Here is an 18,126-nt window from a genome sequence, read left to right as displayed (position 1 = left end):
CTTCTTCTAATGAGCGTTTTTACAAGCATAAAAATGTAAGATTGGAAGATGCTGCTTGATTCCAGCTGTCCACCCTCAGAAGGAACTCTTCTAAGTACTTAGTCCAGCACAGCTTTTATGATCTGTAGGTTTTAGGAATATTTGAGATTTTTCAGCCTGAGAAAACACAGCTATACATTTCCTTCACTGTGCTTCTCCCATAATCTTAACTAATATAAGCCATGTCTAAATTTGATCTTGATTTCATAACAGACCCTCAATAGTGTCTGTCAAAGGCATCTTTACTGTCTTGAGCAAATTTTGTTTTTAATGTCTTTAATTGAACACCTCACAAACATTTGAAGCTGGGCTGCCACATGTCCTCTTTTATAAGCAGCCTTATTTATTTCCTTTAATTTCTGTATTCTAGTCATGACTACTGTTCTGCTGTGTTTTGGTCAATCCTTTAATATCTGATTTGAGACTTTACCAGCAACCCCTAATCTAACATTCCATTTTCAAAGCTCCTTGCATACAAACACTGTAGTATTTAGTATATGGACATTTTGGGGGCATTCTTACGTGCCTCTGCACAGTATGCAAACAGCTGTATTCTTTTCCTTGTCACTCCTGTGTGTTCTTTTATTCTGTGATGCATGGTCATATACCTGATTTCCATACTTTGCGCACTAGGTGTGGAAAGGGTGTATGATCCTCTCCCAGTCTTTTTCCCTGACTTGCAAGTTTAATGTCCTTCCAGCTGGTTATGTAAGTCTCAGCTGCAGTAAGCTACTTCCCTGCTACTAAGATAAGTCCTTTAAAAAAGTAATAATTTGGTTTTTTAATTCTTCCAGAAGCTGGATACCCTGAAGTTTTGCTAATAATGATGTTAAGGATTATGTTAATAGGAAAAAAAAAAAAAGTCTTTTCTTATATTTCTTTCACCCTTTGGAAACCACAAGGTATACTGAGCTGCTGCTTCTTCTTTTTTATACAATTCTTGATCATTTTCAGCAAATATCTGGCAAAGACATATATTCTGACATAAAGAACAGGCAGTGCAGTTCCCACCAAAATCTTTTCCGCTTCAGGACTGACAGGTGCCTTATACTTTCTGCGTCTTATAATACAGTATGCCTCTATATTCTAGCATGTTCACTGCTAGAACTTCTGTCTCCTCTGTTTATTCTTCCTAATGGCTGCTGTATTCTGTTATTTTTTTATTTTTTAATTTTGCTTTATTCTTATTTCACCTTCTGTCATCTAAAGCTGCTATTCCTTTACACTTGCCTCTAACACAAGTCTGTTCCACAGCTATCAAGAATCAGAGCTGGTCTTTGCCTTGCTCTGTGGGTCACAGTTTGGCAGTGGTCTGTCTTATCCTTTTGCATAATAATGTCTGCTTTACAGAATAACATATAAAAAAAGAGTAACATACACGACACAGAAGCTGTATGCTACCAGTCTACCTACCCCTCAAACATTCCATAGGAGCTCTCTGGCTGCTTGCTGCTGTGGTACTAGGTTTCTAGTCACTGTTGTCAGTTTTATTCAGTTGTGCGTAATATATGTCTATATTTAATGGGAATAAAGGTTATTTTTTACTATTTGTAGTTACAGTCATCTGTTTGAATTCTTCTCTTAACTATTTATTTACATATATTTCTATATAATTTCATAGGTAATTCAAGGAAGGTAGGTAATGCCTTAAAGACCAGCCATGTTTTGGAGAATGTTTGCTGTGAATACATTAAGCTTCCCAAATGTGAAGCTTTGTATCTTTTAACCTAGCCCAGCAATTTCAAATGTACAGGGGCAAAATAAAAAGCCACCTTAAATATTGTAGATCAACTTTAAAGTTTAGTACTTATTTGGAAATAAAACTAAAATATTTATACTTCTGGCATCTGCACTGGACCACCTGTCCTGTGATGACAGGCTAAGGGAGTTGGGCTTGTTCAGCCTGGAAAAGAGAAGGCTCTGGCAGGACATTAAAGCAGCCTTCCAGTGCCTAAAGGGGGCCGACAAGAAAGCTCGAGAGTAACCTTTTACAAGGGCATGTAGTGACAGAGCAAGGGGGAATGGCTTTGAACTGACAGAAGGGAGATTTAGGTCAGAAATAAGAAGTTCTTCACTCTGAGGGTGGTGAGGCACTGGCACAGGTTGCCCTGAGAAGTTGTGACTGCCCCATCCCTGGCAGTGTTTAAGGCCAGTTGGATGGGGCTTTGAGCAACCTCGTCTGGTGGAAGGTGTCTCTGCTCATGGCAAGGGTGTTGGAACTAGATGGGTTTTAGTGTTCCTTCCAACCTAAACCATTCTGTGATTCTATGATTCTGTGATCTTGTAATGTAGTATGTCTCTGTTCTAGTAGGAATCCCCTGCGATGTGGTCCTCTACAAATACCAGAAAAGGCAAGCATTTTCTTCCCTCTCTTGCCTTTTCATTGCTAGAACTTTTTCCTTTTTCTAATCAGGCTGTAATCTACTAGCTAAGACTACAGCTTTCCTTGCAGATCCAATGGATATGCAATATCTGTCCATACATAAAGTGAGCCTTCAGTGATATACCAGTTGGTGCTGCACTGGAATTTTTACCTATAAGCCCTTTATCACTGAATGGTTCCTTTCACTGTCAGTAGGAACACCATGTATAAGGAGGAACTGGCATCAATGAGTAGAGAAAAAAACAAATTATCTGGGAAATCTAATAGTACAGTTCCTCAATAATTTTACTGACTCTCCATGCCATGTTCTATGCTGTCACTCATGTAATCAGGTCATCACCTGGACTGTGCAGTCAGGGCTGTCCCTCATGCCACCATCTGTGCAAGTGAGTTTAAAACCACCTTCCCCACTGGAGTCAGCAGGGCATTGTTCAGCCACATGGTGTGGCTCCCTGTCCTAGCCAAGGGCTGGATTCACCCCCAGTGACTGCTCTCCTTAACCAAAGGTAAGTCGTTTCTGACATGGACTTTTCTCCCACTCGGTGCTGGTCAACCAGCCATCTTCCAGAGGTGGTAAGTCTGGAAGTAACATAGTAACACCTCAGAGGCCTCTGCAGGCCTCACTTGTTAAGAAGTATTTGACTTGTGAAGAAATATTTGCAGCTAGCAGTCTCATCTGGTCAGCACCATTTCTTTAACGAACGAGGGAAGTATTCATAAAAGGATATACTGCCTAGGGCTTCCTAATCTGCCTAGATCCTCCTTATTTGAAGAATTGCAGTCGCTGCTGGTATCCTGCTTATCCAGGAGTTGGGTGAAGAAGAAATCGTATAACTCAGATGTATATAAAGGCTTTAACTGCTTCAACTGGGCAGAGTTCCTATCTGCCTCTGCTGTTCTGTGCTCTCTCCTATGGCACTACATTGCTGCTCTCCTGACCTGATCATAGTTGTATTTCACTTATACCATGACAGACTTTGGTGCTGTGACTTGGATTCAGATGTCCTGCTTCCCCTGAGAGGACCACTGACTGATCCCTGCTGAAACGCCCTTGGTGCCACTTAGAAAGGTAAGGGTCCTTGTGAAATTCCTACTGCAGCATCAGCCGAGGGTTATCTGTATGGGCAAGGAAGCCAGAGTGTCCTACAGACCTAACTGTAAGTCTCTGAAGTTCAGCAGGATTCTGTTACCCTAGCTTTCCACCCAACTTTTCCTTCTTGCCACAGCCTCAGAAATGCAATTAGGCCAGCCCCAAGGACATGAACATTATTGCTCCTTTACTTCCTTTAGGCCAGAACAGCAACACTGTTTCTTGCCTGTTACTGGCATTTCTCAATCTACTTAATGTGTCCCTAATTTTCCTGCAGTTCCCTTATCTTCAGAAGTAGTAAATTCTGTTGGTATTTCAAGACAGCTCATATGTCATCCAGTAAACAAGCCTTTCTCTGTAACTCTCCATCATTTCTGGATACAGTGCTTTCAAGTCCTCCAACTCCAGTTAACCTCCTGGGAAAAGACACTGATGTAAATTGGGTTGTGCTGTATATTGTGACTCTACCGTACTGCGCACACCTCAACAGGCGAATTTATGGCTTTTTTTCTTTATGAACCTCCCACTGCAAATTTTACTGCTATTAAAGGGCAGTTTGGTGAAGAAAGAGTTGTGTAACACAAAAGGTATATAAACCCTGTGACTGCCTCTTTTGGGCAGACTTCACATCAGCAGTCTTCTCCTTCAGCTGTAGCACTAAACTACTTTTGTTCTAACCTGATCAGAGTTGCATTCTGCTTATTTGTCAACAGAGAAATACATCTTGAGCCTTTCTTTCATAATGTTAGTTTATATTAAACTATTATTTTTACTTAACGTGAAAACTGTGATTTTCAGTTCATTATTGCCTTTCATTAGCTAATTTTCTCCTAGATGTTAACATAAGGCACTTGCTTCTCATACATGTGTACTTCCTAATGTAGAAATATTCCCGTTTTTATCTCAGATAGCAGTACCTATGGCAGCAGTGACTTCCAGCTTTGTGCCAAGCAGCGTGGGTACAAAGAAGGCACGTATGGCCTCTGCCCCAGTTAGCTTCTCCTACCCTCATCACATAAACCTCTACACTGAATTTCCTAAGCCCTTCTCTGTTTGCACAGACCAAAGCCCTAATCCAGCATGGAACTGTTGGACTGATTCACTTCGCTTAGCTTACTACCAGGCAGAGGGTCACCACACTGCAAGAAAGGACTTTCAACCAGAAACCAGGGGGGACACACAGCTCTCCCCTACACAGCTCAGGCCCTGGGACACATCCTTTGGGCTGTTATCTGCAAGAAGTGGGATACAGGCTGGGGGATCCAGTGCAGCAGTACCACAGCAGTTTTCCATCTACCCCATCCCATCTGCATCAGCCATTTGTACCTTCTTGGCTCCAGAGCCAGTTTGGGATGCCTCCACTGTTTTGCCTGATTTAAGCAGCAATGATGTTTGTCAGCATGGAGCAATACAGGGCTGCAGCCTATTGCAGTGGTTTACATCCCACAGTTTGGGAACCTTGGGTGCAGGCAGTGTAAATCTAATTGCTAGTAGGTAATATTAGGCAAAAGCACAGGGTTTAAACAGTTTGAATGATTAATAAGAGAAAAATTCAGCTTGTAGAAATTAACATTTTAATTTTTTCAATAAATAAAAAGCAGCAGCAGTTTAACTTGCATTTTCAAAGTGCAAGTCACATTAACATTTTTATATTCTCACACAGCAGATTCCATCTGCTCTGCAAGTCACCATCTTGTGGATACGCTCTTAGTAATGTTGTCACTATCACAGTGGTTTCATTTGGGCAAAACTTACTGCCAGTGAGGTTCTTCACCAGCTCACTGCACAGTGCTGCTGGCAACCATTGCTCTGGCAGATCAATGTTACAGACTTCAATCCTTCCATGCTTTACATCCATATCTACTTTAACATCAAGAACAGAATCTTTATAGGCTATGTTAAAATGAGTGCTAACATTGAACTTTGGTGTCTTTCCATACACCCATTCCCAGGTTTGTAGTTCTTTAGCTTTACTGTTAATTCCAGGAAGCACAGTCTCATCAGCTGGATTTATTAAGTGGATATGATGATCAATTTGGTGCTGCATTGCATATTGTTCAGCAATGGCATCCAGAAGCAGCTCAGACGTTAAACTAGAGTCCTCTTCAAAGAGATTTTTCACTGTGGCAGGCACGCTAGGAGTAGCATTGCTTTTTAGCCCTTTATAAGGACTTTTTAGCACAGAAGATAAAACAAACTTATCTGTGTTACAGAGTAAAGTACAGTGGTGATAAGCAGCTGTCCTTCCCAGTTTTGCAGCAGTACCTGAGATTTTGTATTGCCTATCTAGCAAGATATCATATCTGTCACTGACATGTACATCTAACTGTGGGCGCAAGGCTTTCAGGGCCTTCACAACTAGTTTCAGGTTTTCCATTCGTTCGTGTTTTTTCCTCGTTGTAAAGAAAGTCAAGTTGATATTGCCTAAGTCATGGTACACTGTCCCTCCTCCACTTCTTCTCCTGGCTAGTTTTATATTTTTTTGCCTCAATAGCCTGAGGTTGCATTCCTGCCAGGGATTCTGATGTCTCCCTATTACCACAGCAGGGGAATTTCTCCAAAGGAAAAGGACCTGTTGGTTCTCTAAATTCATGTGGTCATGGATCCAGTCTTCCACAGCCAGATTTTGGTAAACATCATTAGAAGTAGACTGCATAATGAGGCCTCCACTTGCCGTGCTTCTGAAGCCAGCTTTTGGAGCCTGGAGGATGCAGGGTAGCTGAAGGCAGTTCTTTAATGATGACTGGAGCACCATGTTCTTAATAACTGGACAGTAGATGGAAGCAATGCTCAATCTAGTAATGCTGAACGTGGCAAGTGCACAATCTGCTGTTGTGACTGAAATGAAATGCTAGTGGCAGTCATGATGCGTCATGCTCTTCCCAAAGCAGCAATGCTCCTGAAGTGATGCGAGTTACAAGGCACGATTCTCCTGAAGCTAGTGATGTGATTCAAACCCTGACATGTGCTTAACATAAAAGTGGGGGTTGTCAGTAGCTTCTCCTCACTGCCCTTAATGCCTAAAAGACCAAGAGAAAAAATGGAATTAAGCTGTGTATTTTCCCCTCACTAAGACAATTTTACTTTGTGTATTTTGCTAAACCTAATTTTAGCAGTCCACTTTTGTTATGATTAAAAACCAAACCAAAACGAAACAAAACTGGTGCACCAAGTTCACGAACTCGTTGGGTCAGTGAGGAGCCAGCCGGGCGCAGAGCTTGCTGCCACGGTGCCTGCAGCGCCCAACCGAGAGGCGAGACAAGGCCGCGGAGGTACCGGAGCCGGGCGCCATTTCGTTCTTCGCTCTGGCATTCCCTCAGCGGCCACCCCTCACCGTGCGGCAGCAGGCCCCATCCCACCACGGGGCTGCACCAAGGCGATGCAACCCTGGCCCGCCACCTTCCTCCCCTTTCCGTTAAACAGCCGACCCTGCGGGCCGCGAGTCGCTACTCACAGGTAGAAATGGCAGTGCAGCGTCCACACCGACACCAATCCCTTCCGGTTCCCGAGGTTAGAGGTGCTGGGGGCGGTACCGTTGCCGCCCGGCGGGAAACCGGGAAGGCAAATCCATCATCCCGCTCATGGTGCAGGAGTGCCAGCTGAGGGGAGCGGGTGGCGCTTCTCATGCCGCGGCCTGGACGTGGTATGGCTGGAGGAGGTTGAGAAGTAAGGATGGTCAGCTGCTGTGCAGTGTGCTGCCAAGTGACTTAAAGCTTTTCAGCCTGATAAAAAACCAAACCGAACCTCCTGTGGTAAGCGGTTGTAAAATGGTAGGTATTGATTGTTACCGCCTCTGCCAGCACGGTAACTGCGAAGTATCGGATCATGCCAGCAACAGGCAGATGCACAACAAATAGAACAGATGATTAGTCGTGCGAGACCCAGCCGTGCAGTTCCTCATCACAAGATGTTCTGGATGCTAGAAGCTTTCGTGAGTTCAAAAGGAGACTGAACAAGTTAACATAAATGCACAAAGATTTGTGAAATACATAGAAACTGCAGTATTCATGAAGATACACAAGTTACGTGTCAGTATCATAATTCATTAATGAGCTGATAGATAACTAAAGATGTATTACATGCAGCAGATTGTCTTCAGATTTGCGTTGATTTAATCCATTTTTCAAGTCTACCGGACCATGGCTATACCTTCTTCAAGAGCTATTGTCAGTGTTTATGCTGTCAGATCTTGTTTGTTGCTAGTGCTGAAGTTTTTATCCACAGTAGTATCTATATGGGCAGGTGTGTGCTGTATGTCTCTTGCTGGGTGTATGTGTATTTATAAAGGGCATGGTGCATGCATTTATCTTCCATTCTGCCTTTATATTGGAGTCCCAAGACATTAAGGAATTGTAGAGAAAAAGGTTGGTACAGTGGGTTGTGAGAATTCATGTAGGTTATTTCTGTTGAACAGGTAAGTAATTACACTTTGTGGTTCTATAAGTAGGAGGCTTAGGAAGAAATGCCAAGTTGATGTCCTTATTCAGATGAAACAGTGAAATTACTTGAGGAAGCAATTTGGCTTTGGGCGTGTAAGTGGGTGTTCATATATTTGCTTTATCAATAAAGAGACCTATTTATGATGTGGCCTGAATTGCATTTTACCTTCTAATCAAAGAAACAGAACTAGAACAGCTGTCTTCCCTGAATGGCAAAGGAGAAAAGAAGACGGATAAGGGTGAAAGACTTTGAGATTAAAGATGTGAGCTTGCTGTTATTTCCTACTGAAGAACCATATCATTAGGAGCAGAAATATTCTTACCAAACTCTTAAAAGAAATGTGGGTGTAGTAGGGCAAGCAGAAAGTAAGAAATCATCACTGCACGTGTGCCGGTGGTGACTAGTGAGAGGAACAAGACTAAAAGCATCCTGATGTGATGTGTGCCCAAGCACTTGGCATATTGTATTGCCACTTAAAAAAAAAAAAAAGTAAAAAAAAAAGTTGGGAATTATTTTAAGCAGTTTGAAATGGGCACAATTTGTTGCTAAATTAGACTGGTGAAACTTTACTTGGGCTAATTCTGTAATGCATAGGGTAAAAAGCATGTGAACTTTGTCCAGAAAAATGTGCTGAGTGTTCTAAATATCAAAAAATCAACTTTTGAGGCAGTTGGCAAAATGCAGAGGTTAGCCTGGGCACTTTAACTGGTCAGAGGACGTGAAATGCACCGTGTGGGGCTTCTGCAGTTAACTAGAAACAAGATGTTGAAGCATTAGTTTCCACTTTGGCACTTGGCTCTTGGAAATTTGCAATATGTCATTTTGCCATGGGGTGTCACTAAAAGCACGCTGCGAGCTGTTACCCTCCCTGTTTTTGTAGTTCAAAACTGGGTTCTCTTAATTAGAACCAGAATCTGCTAAAAAATGTAAAGTGGGGAGAGTACTAGGTGGTCAGGTAAAGATGCCATGGTTCTGTTTTCTATGCTGAACGATAAACTCTACATGCAACAATAAATACCTTTACTGAAAAGTCACTCTTTTTGGAAACAAACCCAGCAAGATAATTAGAAATATTATGAAAATAAGTGAGAAGTATGAATTTATAAATACAAACCGTGATTTATCTCTTCTGGATTGGAATTTTTAAATTTCTTAGTCTAGGCTACTATCTTATAAATTACATACCTGCAGAATACAGCAATTATTGGTTTTGCTTTTGAAAACAATTCCATGTATGACCTTCTTTAATTAACAAAGCTTTGTTTTGTGCACAGAAAGCAAAGCAACTGCTCAGCACAACCTTAACCAGCATTAACATATAAGAGAGAACACACCGTATGTCAGAGAAAACTGTAGACATATCAGAGCAAAACCAATCAAAAATACCTTATTTCACCCCTAAAATGAATTTTAATGTAGAAAAATTTTGGTAAAGTTATGAAAACCTGAAATGTATTTTTCACATTTCTTTCGGAGATCAGCATAGAATCATAGAATAGTTAGGGTTGGAAAGGACCCCAAGATCATCAAGTTCCAACCCCCCTGCCATGGGCAGGGACACCTTGCTCTAAACCATACCAAGGCCTCGTCCAACCTAGTCTTGAACACTGCCAGGGATGGAGCATTCACAGCCTCCCTGGGCAACCTATTCCAGTGCCTGATAATGCAGTCTTATCTGATGATTCCCACCATACCAAAATCAGGAAGTGACTTGTAAGAAACCCAGGATGGGGAGAGGAAAATAAAAAGTCTTGTTTCTCTTGCTTTTTTCCTGGAAGTTAAAATTTTCCAATTTCTTCTCTATCTGTGGTTGGTATCATACTTCAGAGGTATCGGGCACTCCTAACCTCCAAAAAGGTGAGCTCTATCCATGAGTGCTTAAATAGTGACAGCTTGCAAAAGTGACCTGTCATTCAGCCGGCACTGTCTCCAGATTATAAAATCCGTGCTAATGGATAACAGGGAACAGAGGACATTTATCTCTGGTTTCTCAGCTTGACTTTGGAACTACCTAAAGCAGCCTCTTTCAAAGACTGGTCGAGTGCGAGGTGTCCCTGCCCATGGCAGGGGAGTTGGAATTAGATGATCTTAGGGTCCTTTCCAACCCAAACCAGTCAGTGATTCTATAACGCAATGGTTAGGGATAACTTTTCCTTCAGGGGGAGAGCTAGAGTCGGGGTTTCTACAGCTCTTCACAGCCGTCCCGTCTAGCTAGGGCTTTCACTCGACTTTGGAAGAACCACCTCCCGCCTTCGCTGTGCTCCCACCCTGGAGAGCTGCACCTCACCGCGGAGAGGCGAGGAGGAGCCCAGGGCTCAGGACCAGGGCTACGCGGGGCTGTGGCTCCCCTTTCCCTCTCGGCGAGCTGACTGGGACGGTTGGGAGGCTGAGGCTGTTGCCAGGCGCCCGGGGAACGCGGAGGGAGGCAGACGTTGTGGCTTGGCACCGCCCATTGGGCTGGGCGGGAGAGCGGGCGCCACTGCGGGTGCCTCAGGTGGGCGCCGGCAGCGGCTATGAGCGCCCGGCGCTCCCCGGGGTCCTGGAGGGGGAGAGCTGAGAGTCGCCGTAAGGTAGTGACCGCCGGGAGGGGGGGCTGCGGGAACGGCAGGTGCTGTCTCTGCGTAAGCTGTGGAGAACAAGGAGGAAAGAACATCTGTGGGGTCCCTGGCAGTGTTCAAGGCCAGGCCGGACCTGCCTTGGAGCAACCTGGTGTCCCTGACCGTGGCAGGGGGTTGGAAATAGACGATCTTAAGGTCCCTTCCAACCCAAACCATTCTGTGATCCTATGAAGCTTAGTGTGGTCTGAGTGTGAGGTTCTACCCCTGTCGCAAGGGGACTGCAATATTACAGTTCAGAGGATGGTGGTAGAAGGTGCCAACAGTGGTAGTTAAATCTCAGTTGCTCTGTGGCAAGCATAAATAATGGTTCTTTTAGGAGATATAAATAAATAATATGTGAATGATCATATTATTTTTCAAAAAGTGCTCCTTCACAAGTTGAGTAAAATTAGTACTGTGGATGAGCAAATACTGTCTGGAAATTTGAGTCCTCGTTGCTCAGTGAGGCAATGAAGATACTGTGAAGATACTGTGAAGAGGCAGTGATACAGTGAAGATACTACAGTGAAGATAGCTTGCAGATTACTCTGATCTATTCCTTTTCTGGAAGGTCTAGGGAAGTGTAAGAGAAGACTGGGAGCAACGAAATCATAGAGTAAGGGAAAGGACCCTTAAGGTATGATACAGGTTGGCTGTGTGGAGGAACAAACCCACTTTTGGTGTAGTCAGTTACTTGAGGGTATAGATGTGACTGGGGCTTCAATTTTGTCATTTTAAGTACTGTTTGTACATTCAGGTTCAGAGTGGGATTTACCCTCCCTGTCCTTTATTAGCTCTTCTCTTCCCACTTTGTAAAACAGGTATCCTTGAGAACTTCAGTAATATCAGAGTGGTATTCTCCCCAGATTTTATAACTTCATAAAAGTGTAGGAATCACAAGCCATGGACGTACAGACGCTGTCTCTAGAGCATTTTGTGGGTGGTTTCTGTGGTGTGTGTTTTTGGTTGTTTGTTTTAAACTACTTTTCCACGCAACCACTCCAGGATTATGTTTCTGGGGTCATAACTGTGCTTTCTTAGTAATTCAATAGCATTAGCTGGATCAGGCTTGATGAAACATAAAACCAAAATGACAATGAAAATAAATTCATTATTTTTTCATTGACTTTCCTGATATATTTGTATATGCATTGAATAGAAGAAGTGGCAAAAATAACTACTGCAGAATGTCACAGGACAGAGCCCATCCAGAAAGCTTTCCGTCACAAAGCTTCTTTCAGGACTTCCTAGGTAATTCAGAATGTACGCTTGTGCAATGCTAATAGTACCTGAGAAAAACTCTGACTATTAGAATCAAAGTAAACCTCATAGAATTCAGTATTTGGCTGTATTGATTTCTCATGCATTACAGGATCAGCCTGTGAAAGCAGTGGAGTTTCTGCATGGCACTGTATCCCTGTCTCAGTTAGGTTGGGATTTTAGAAATCTGAGGTCTCAGAACATTGAAATGCTGCAGGAGGCAGTAACACTCCTGCAGACTGAGATGTTACAGCAAGTTGATGGTGCCAAAATAGTTGGCAACTTCTGGTTCCTTACAGAAAGGCCATGTAATAGTTTCTAAAAAACCAACATTGTTTCAGAGAAATAGCTAATCTTGATTAATCAATGAATTTGCATTAATAATTGATTTGCTACATTTCTACTGGCCTTTCTGAAGCTTGTGGAAAGCATACCACCACAACTCAAGTAGGAGGATTGAAGGGCATTCCTAGGACCTAACAGAACCATAGTGAGTAGCTGTTGGAAACTTTAGACCTGGCCTGGAGAGACATTTCCTCTCACAGTGCTGTGGGACAATAACTGCAGTGGCAGCCCAGCTTGAAATAATTTTAGCATAAACATTAAAGATCAGATTCTGCATTGTCCATGCCCTTCCAGATTAATCTGTTCAAAATGGTGCTAGTAGTGTGCGTATTCTTTATTTGTGAATAATATATACTGATTTTTTTTCCTTAAGTGTAAATTACGTATGAAATAGTCCTTGCAAATCCTTGAAGATTAATTAAAATTCTTTCTTCCTCCTTGTCCTCATAGATTGAAGATCTGAAGAAGATAAACTATGAGCTAAGGCAACATGTCCTACAACTTCTTAATACGAAGCAAGCAGTGGGAAGTCAAGTGGATAGGTTCACCTGTAAAAATGATCACCTGTGTAAAGAACTGGCTGTAATTGACAAACTGTCTGAGCAGCTGGAAAAAGAATTGCTATTGAATACTTCTGATAAGGAGCTTAAGGAAGCAAAGGTGGCTACTTGTTAGAATTAATATTGTGCAATGATATTTTAATGTTTGTTGCTAATATTACAGGGAGCTGTTCTGTTTTGTTTACCTTTTGGGCTGAATTTCTAGCTTTCACCTCTGTGTTGAAATATATTTGCTGGAATGAAGGAAGAGTGGATGGGTTCTGGCATTTTTGCTATTTTTTAAGTTCAATGATTAAAATCATGCAATTGGAAAGAATGTAATTTCAGTGAAAAATGTTTTTGATTTCACAGGAAAATGGCATTCTATGCACATGGAATTATGTGATGCAGTAGTGGTCAGATGGGAGAAAGCATATTCTTTGTTTGCCGTTAGAGTAACTACATCCTTATTTCTTTAGCCAGTAAACTGTCCCTGGTTTTGGCAGTTTCACTGCAAGATGGTCCTGGGAATAAATATTCCATGCTTCTTTTGCCATTCACTCACCTGAGAGTAATTCAACTGTTACTGTTTCTTCTCACCCTGAAATGCAACTTTTAATTGATTGCCTTCTAGATTAAGTTTATTGTATGTTTTAAGGCTAGTCAAACTATAAAACATGTAAAAAATGCTCTTTTGAACTAGAACACTTGAGGTAAAATGCTGGATTTGCACTAATGATTATACAAAATTAGTGCGTCTCCTGCTCTAGATTTTTTTTTTTTTTTTTTTATGGTAGATTCAAATTCAGAACCAGCAGAAGACGATAAAGAAGCTGGAACACTCAGTGAAAACACTAAAATCTGTAAGTTAAGCATGTATTTATATATGTAACTATGAAATCAGATCACTTCCACATGAAATTAATACTTGTATGAGTGAATTCCACTTTGTTTTCACTGATAACTTACAAGTTATAGAATGGATAAATATATCTGTTATTGTTTGTAATTCGCTGTCTCTAGCTGGATAGGAATCTTTCTGGTTTGCAGCTAGCCGGTAATGATTCTGCTTTTGAGATTCTTAGTGATTTTTTTCACAAAATTGCATGCAACTGTTTTGAATACCTTGTAAATCACTTGCAAAAGAGAAAGAAGTAACATTTTGAATATGTATACAATGTCATAATAGTAAAAATATTTGCCATTTACAGTGGTAAATCTAACTTAAATTAACATTTGGATGTATTAAGTGGACTCATTCACTTGCTTCCAGTATAAATAGATGGGGAATTTTTTTTATGTGTTCAAGATAATAATTTCTTAAGGTAATTTAATGTGGCATATGCCATAATCCTGCAAAGAATCCCCTATGGAAAAAAACCCACTCTGATTCTGTAGAGCTTACTGTTCAGTTACCCTGGAAAGATTTCAGTCCTTCAGCCAGAAAATTTGGGATTTAACAGCTAGACAGACAGATTTAGGTGATTAATTTCTAACTTTTCAGGGATTTAAAGGCATACTTCTGCATGTGTCTTAACAAAAATAATACACTTTCAGAGTTTAGTACTCTCTAGGTGCTTAAACTCCCATGATTCAGGTACTTCTAACAGATAGATTGTAACAGAGAGGAACTGGGTGTGCAATCTTGAACTTGGGAATTGCAGCTCATCCTCAAAATTCGTTTTAGGCCCCTACATGACTTCCTATATTTCAGCTATACTTATTTGCACATTACTTTATTTCCATTTCAGAAATTCACCTTTCATGGATCTTAAGCAAACATAGCAGCCTAATGTCTTTCATATTTAAAAATTCATTAAATATTCCAATGCAAATCTTAATTGCCCTCCTTATTTTTGAACAGATATTTTCCAAGTTAATTAACATTCAGCTTTTATGTCCTTTTCTGTCCTGTTAGATCCATTCTAAAAGGACATTCAGATATATTCTGCAATATAATAAAAAAGAGAAAATACATTCAGAAGTTACTTTAAAGTATTAAATGTATATTTATTTTCATTAGATATCTGCTTTATCTGTATTTTGAAGAGTATGTTTATCCATTTTACATTGAAGTATCATCCATTATCAAAATTCTATTTCAGTGAATGTATTCTCTCATTTTTTGCACTTGCAGGTTATTTTACAAACAGAAGCTGAAATCAAGCAAGGGAGGTCACCTTCAAAGCTTGATGCCTTTATTAAGACGTTGGAAGAGGAAAGAGACTACTATAAAAATGAGACTGAGAATTTGCTGAAGATATTTAGGAACACACTTGCAAGTCCTAAGCGAACCAATACTTGTGGCAGCATGCTAAAAAAAAATTCATCCATCCAGGTGAGCCTGGGAAAACACTTTGAAAAGGGAGGAATGCATTTTTAGAATGTTGGTTTATCTTGTGCTAAAATATTAAAGCTATAATTAGCAGGAAGAAAAACTAATTGATTATAAAGTGAAGGATGCTTAATATGGGAATGGGCCAATAATGTGAACTTCCGCTTTATACTGCATGCATGTGTATCAGTTTAAATGGTTCCTCACAAGTGCTTACAATTTAAGTAATTGTTAACAGAATTGTCAGTACCATTAGTGATAGATATTTGCTGCTCAAACTGAATGTGGATTTTAGAAAATGGTATGTATATCTGGTCTCTAATACTAAGAAATGTATATGTACAGTCTTGACTATCTAGAAGGTACTAGGTTGGAGTCTTATTAAACCTTTCATAGAAATTTCCAAAACAGATATAATAAGAAATCATATCAAGTTTTGTTTCTCTACTTTAACCTTATATCTCATATTCTTTAAGGGAGTGACCTTTGCTCCAGACGTTTTGAAAATACTGAGAGAACGTGAAGAACTTAAGTCAACGCAGAAAAAGTATGAGCGCCATATAGCAGAAATTCAGGGTAACCTCAACGTTTTAACAGCTGAGAGAGACAAAATGGTCAATCTTTATGAACGGGTAATTTAATTTATCTTTGTATGATTAATTAAAATAACCCCAGGTCATGTGCAAGAAAAAAATTCCTCTTTTTTCACATTAAAAAAAAAAAGAGCAAAGCATTTGCTTAAAAAATAGAAAAAAGCTATGGAAATTCTGTGATTTGTATGTGTCAGATAAATGCAAGTTTGTAAGTGCTGTCCTGAGTTAATAATGCTTTTCTGAATCAAAGAATATGCGCACAAATCATTACTTTGATATTGTATAGTTTCTGTGATGCTCTGCATTACCACCCCTATGCCACAGTAATATATTACATTATCTAGTCCCTATTTCTGTTATGTTGCTGATTTTAAAAACAGTCACAGCAAGAGATTTCCCAACTTCGTCAGGAAGTTATCAAGTGCCCAGGGAGTCCTAAAGCTACTGCGACAGCTCAAGCTATGTTAAGACAAGTGGAGATGGAAAGGAATACAGTACTGTCAGATTTTCGAAGGATGACTACGGAACGTGATAGCCTCAGGGAGCAGTTAAAGGTTTGATTCCAGCCTCCCCAACCCTGGTTATTTTAACCAGTAGTGAAAACTACTTAGTAGTGTAATTAAAGTTGGTAAAGACTTCTAGTCCTGAGAGTTAATTGTGTTAAATGTCTGCGGTGAGTTCAGACTTGTTCTTTATGGGGTTTTGTTGTTATGTGATACAGATTTCCCAAGAGACTGTGTTTAATGAAAAGGCTCGTTTGGAACAGAGAATTGAAGAGCTAGAAGCTACTATTCAAAATGTAAGAGAAAATATTTATGGAACTGTAAATGTAATACAGATGATAATCATGGTTAATCCTGCAGGACCAGCCTAATTGTTTTCTATCGGGAAACAACAGGCTGAGAGCAGTGGATGTTCTTCGTCAAGACTACTGAGACTGTTACCTACAGTGTTCTTGTATCCAGGTTAAAATGTTAAGGTCTGGATGGATGGGGAAAAAACTTGATTGGATGGTCAGTTTTGTGAGGTAGAAGTTAATTCAGCCTGGAGACTGTTAACATGGAGCACCACAGGGGTTCTGAGGCCTGTCCTGTTAAGCATCTTTATCAGTGACTTGAAGGAGGCAACAGAATGCATGCTCATAAGGTCTGCAAATAACAGCAAGTTAGGGAAAACTGTTGATAAACTCTAGAGCAGGGCAGTCATCCACAGGGACCAAGACAGGTAGGAAAAATGGAAAACAGGAACCTTTGAAGTCCAACAATGATGAATGCCAACTTCTGAATTTGGGAAGAGCCAGTGGCACCAGTACAGGTTGGGGATCAATGGATGTGGGAGCAGCTCTGCTAGAAAGCAAGCTTTATATCAGCCAGCAGTATGCTGTGGTGGCAAAGGTAGCCAAGAGCGTGCTAGGCTGTGTGAACAGGATGCAGCCAGTAGCTTGAGGGAAATGATTATCCTCATTTATTGAGCACTCATTAGACCACATCTGGAATATACCATATTGAATAAGGAAAAGCCTTTTTCTCATGAGGACAGTCAAGCAGTTCCCAACCTTGAAGATGTTCAAGACTGGACTGGACAAAGCCCTGAATCAGCCTGACCTCAAAGCTGGCCCTGCTTTAAGCAGGAGTTTAGACTAGAGACCTCTTGGAGTTCATTCCAGTGTGTATTATCTATGATTGCACACTGTAAAGCCTGATGCTCCAAAACCAAATATAATTGTACTGTTCTGGCAAGTCCTATTTAATATGGCTTAAATTATTTGTGTGTGCAATTGTTTGCTAATGTATGGTGCCAAAACAGAAAATTAAAACATTAATTAATATAAATCTTAAATACATCTACAGTCTTGATAGAACTTGTCTTTTTAATAGGTTAACATTGTTTTCTGTTGTGTATCTTATAGATTTTCTGGTTATAATTTCCGGTTAATTCTCCTCTTCAGCCTTTTAAATCCTACACAGCTATTAAGTATAGTTCCAAGGATTATAACATTAAACTGAGTGCATTTGCAATGAAGAATGCACTGGAGGTTTAAATAGCTCTGGGTGCTCCAAGTAGCAAATTAGCTTCAGTCGCATGTTTGACATATGATATATAATGAAAATTGGTAATAGTCCTGGTTTAGGTATGTCATCTTATTTCTTCAATTCATTTGGTGTCCTTTGAGGGCAATACATCAATATGAAATTTATGACACTAGTATTGAAAAAGTTACTATGTGCCAGGGGCTTACTCACTTGCTCTTTAGAAGTCTGACTTCTGAATATAGTAATACAGAAATTAGTACTGAAAGAATCAGTAAGTGAGGAGAGGGGTGAAGTGAGTTTTTTTACCTTTAAAGAGGTGTTTCCGATAATTTATAAAGGACAGTTCTTTGAGTGGTGTTAAGTGTGAGCATTTTAATAAACACATCTTTCTTTGAAGTGTAGATTTGAAAGTAGTTTTGCTGGAGTCTGTGCGAGTGGTTTTGAACCTGTTCTTTTTCAAGGCACAGACCTG

General features: G+C 40.5%; 2 protein-coding genes across 3 annotated transcripts in view; one reads left to right on the top strand and one right to left on the bottom strand.

The window, feature by feature from the left end:
• Positions 1 to 5,063: 5,063 nt before the first annotated feature.
• LIPT1 (lipoyltransferase 1) lies at positions 5,064 to 7,087 on the bottom strand. The gene is given in 3 exon segments (XM_061377929.1): positions 5,064 to 6,323; positions 6,326 to 6,532; positions 6,967 to 7,087. Coding segments are annotated over 2 exon segments (1,230 nt in total). The 5' UTR covers positions 6,378 to 6,532; positions 6,967 to 7,087; the 3' UTR covers positions 5,064 to 5,145.
• Positions 6,897 to 18,126, top strand: part of TSGA10 (testis specific 10) — a 37,661-nt gene continuing 26,431 nt past the window's right edge. The window contains exons 1-7 of one of the 2 annotated variants that reach the window (XM_061377926.1): positions 6,897 to 7,022; positions 12,605 to 12,814; positions 13,491 to 13,556; positions 14,831 to 15,031; positions 15,505 to 15,660; positions 16,002 to 16,175; positions 16,343 to 16,420. In XM_061377926.1, the coding sequence (XP_061233910.1) occupies positions 6,975 to 7,022; positions 12,605 to 12,814; positions 13,491 to 13,556; positions 14,831 to 15,031; positions 15,505 to 15,660; positions 16,002 to 16,175; positions 16,343 to 16,420 (933 nt within the window). In that variant the 5' untranslated portion in view covers positions 6,897 to 6,974. Of the gene's footprint in view, positions 7,023 to 10,366; positions 10,523 to 12,604; positions 12,815 to 13,490; positions 13,557 to 14,830; positions 15,032 to 15,504; positions 15,661 to 16,001; positions 16,176 to 16,342; positions 16,421 to 18,126 lie in introns of those variants that run through there. The other variant, XM_061377924.1, reaches the window with a different exon arrangement.

This window comes from Neopsephotus bourkii, unplaced genomic scaffold (genome assembly GCF_033783945.1).
Source record: "Neopsephotus bourkii isolate Nb327-2 ecotype Australia unplaced genomic scaffold, CSIRO-AGI_Nbou_v1 NB_1760, whole genome shotgun sequence".
Taxonomy (NCBI): Eukaryota; Metazoa; Chordata; class Aves; order Psittaciformes; family Psittacidae; genus Neopsephotus; species Neopsephotus bourkii.
Note: the sequence above shows the minus strand (reverse complement) of the source record. Positions and strands in the feature narration are given on the sequence as shown.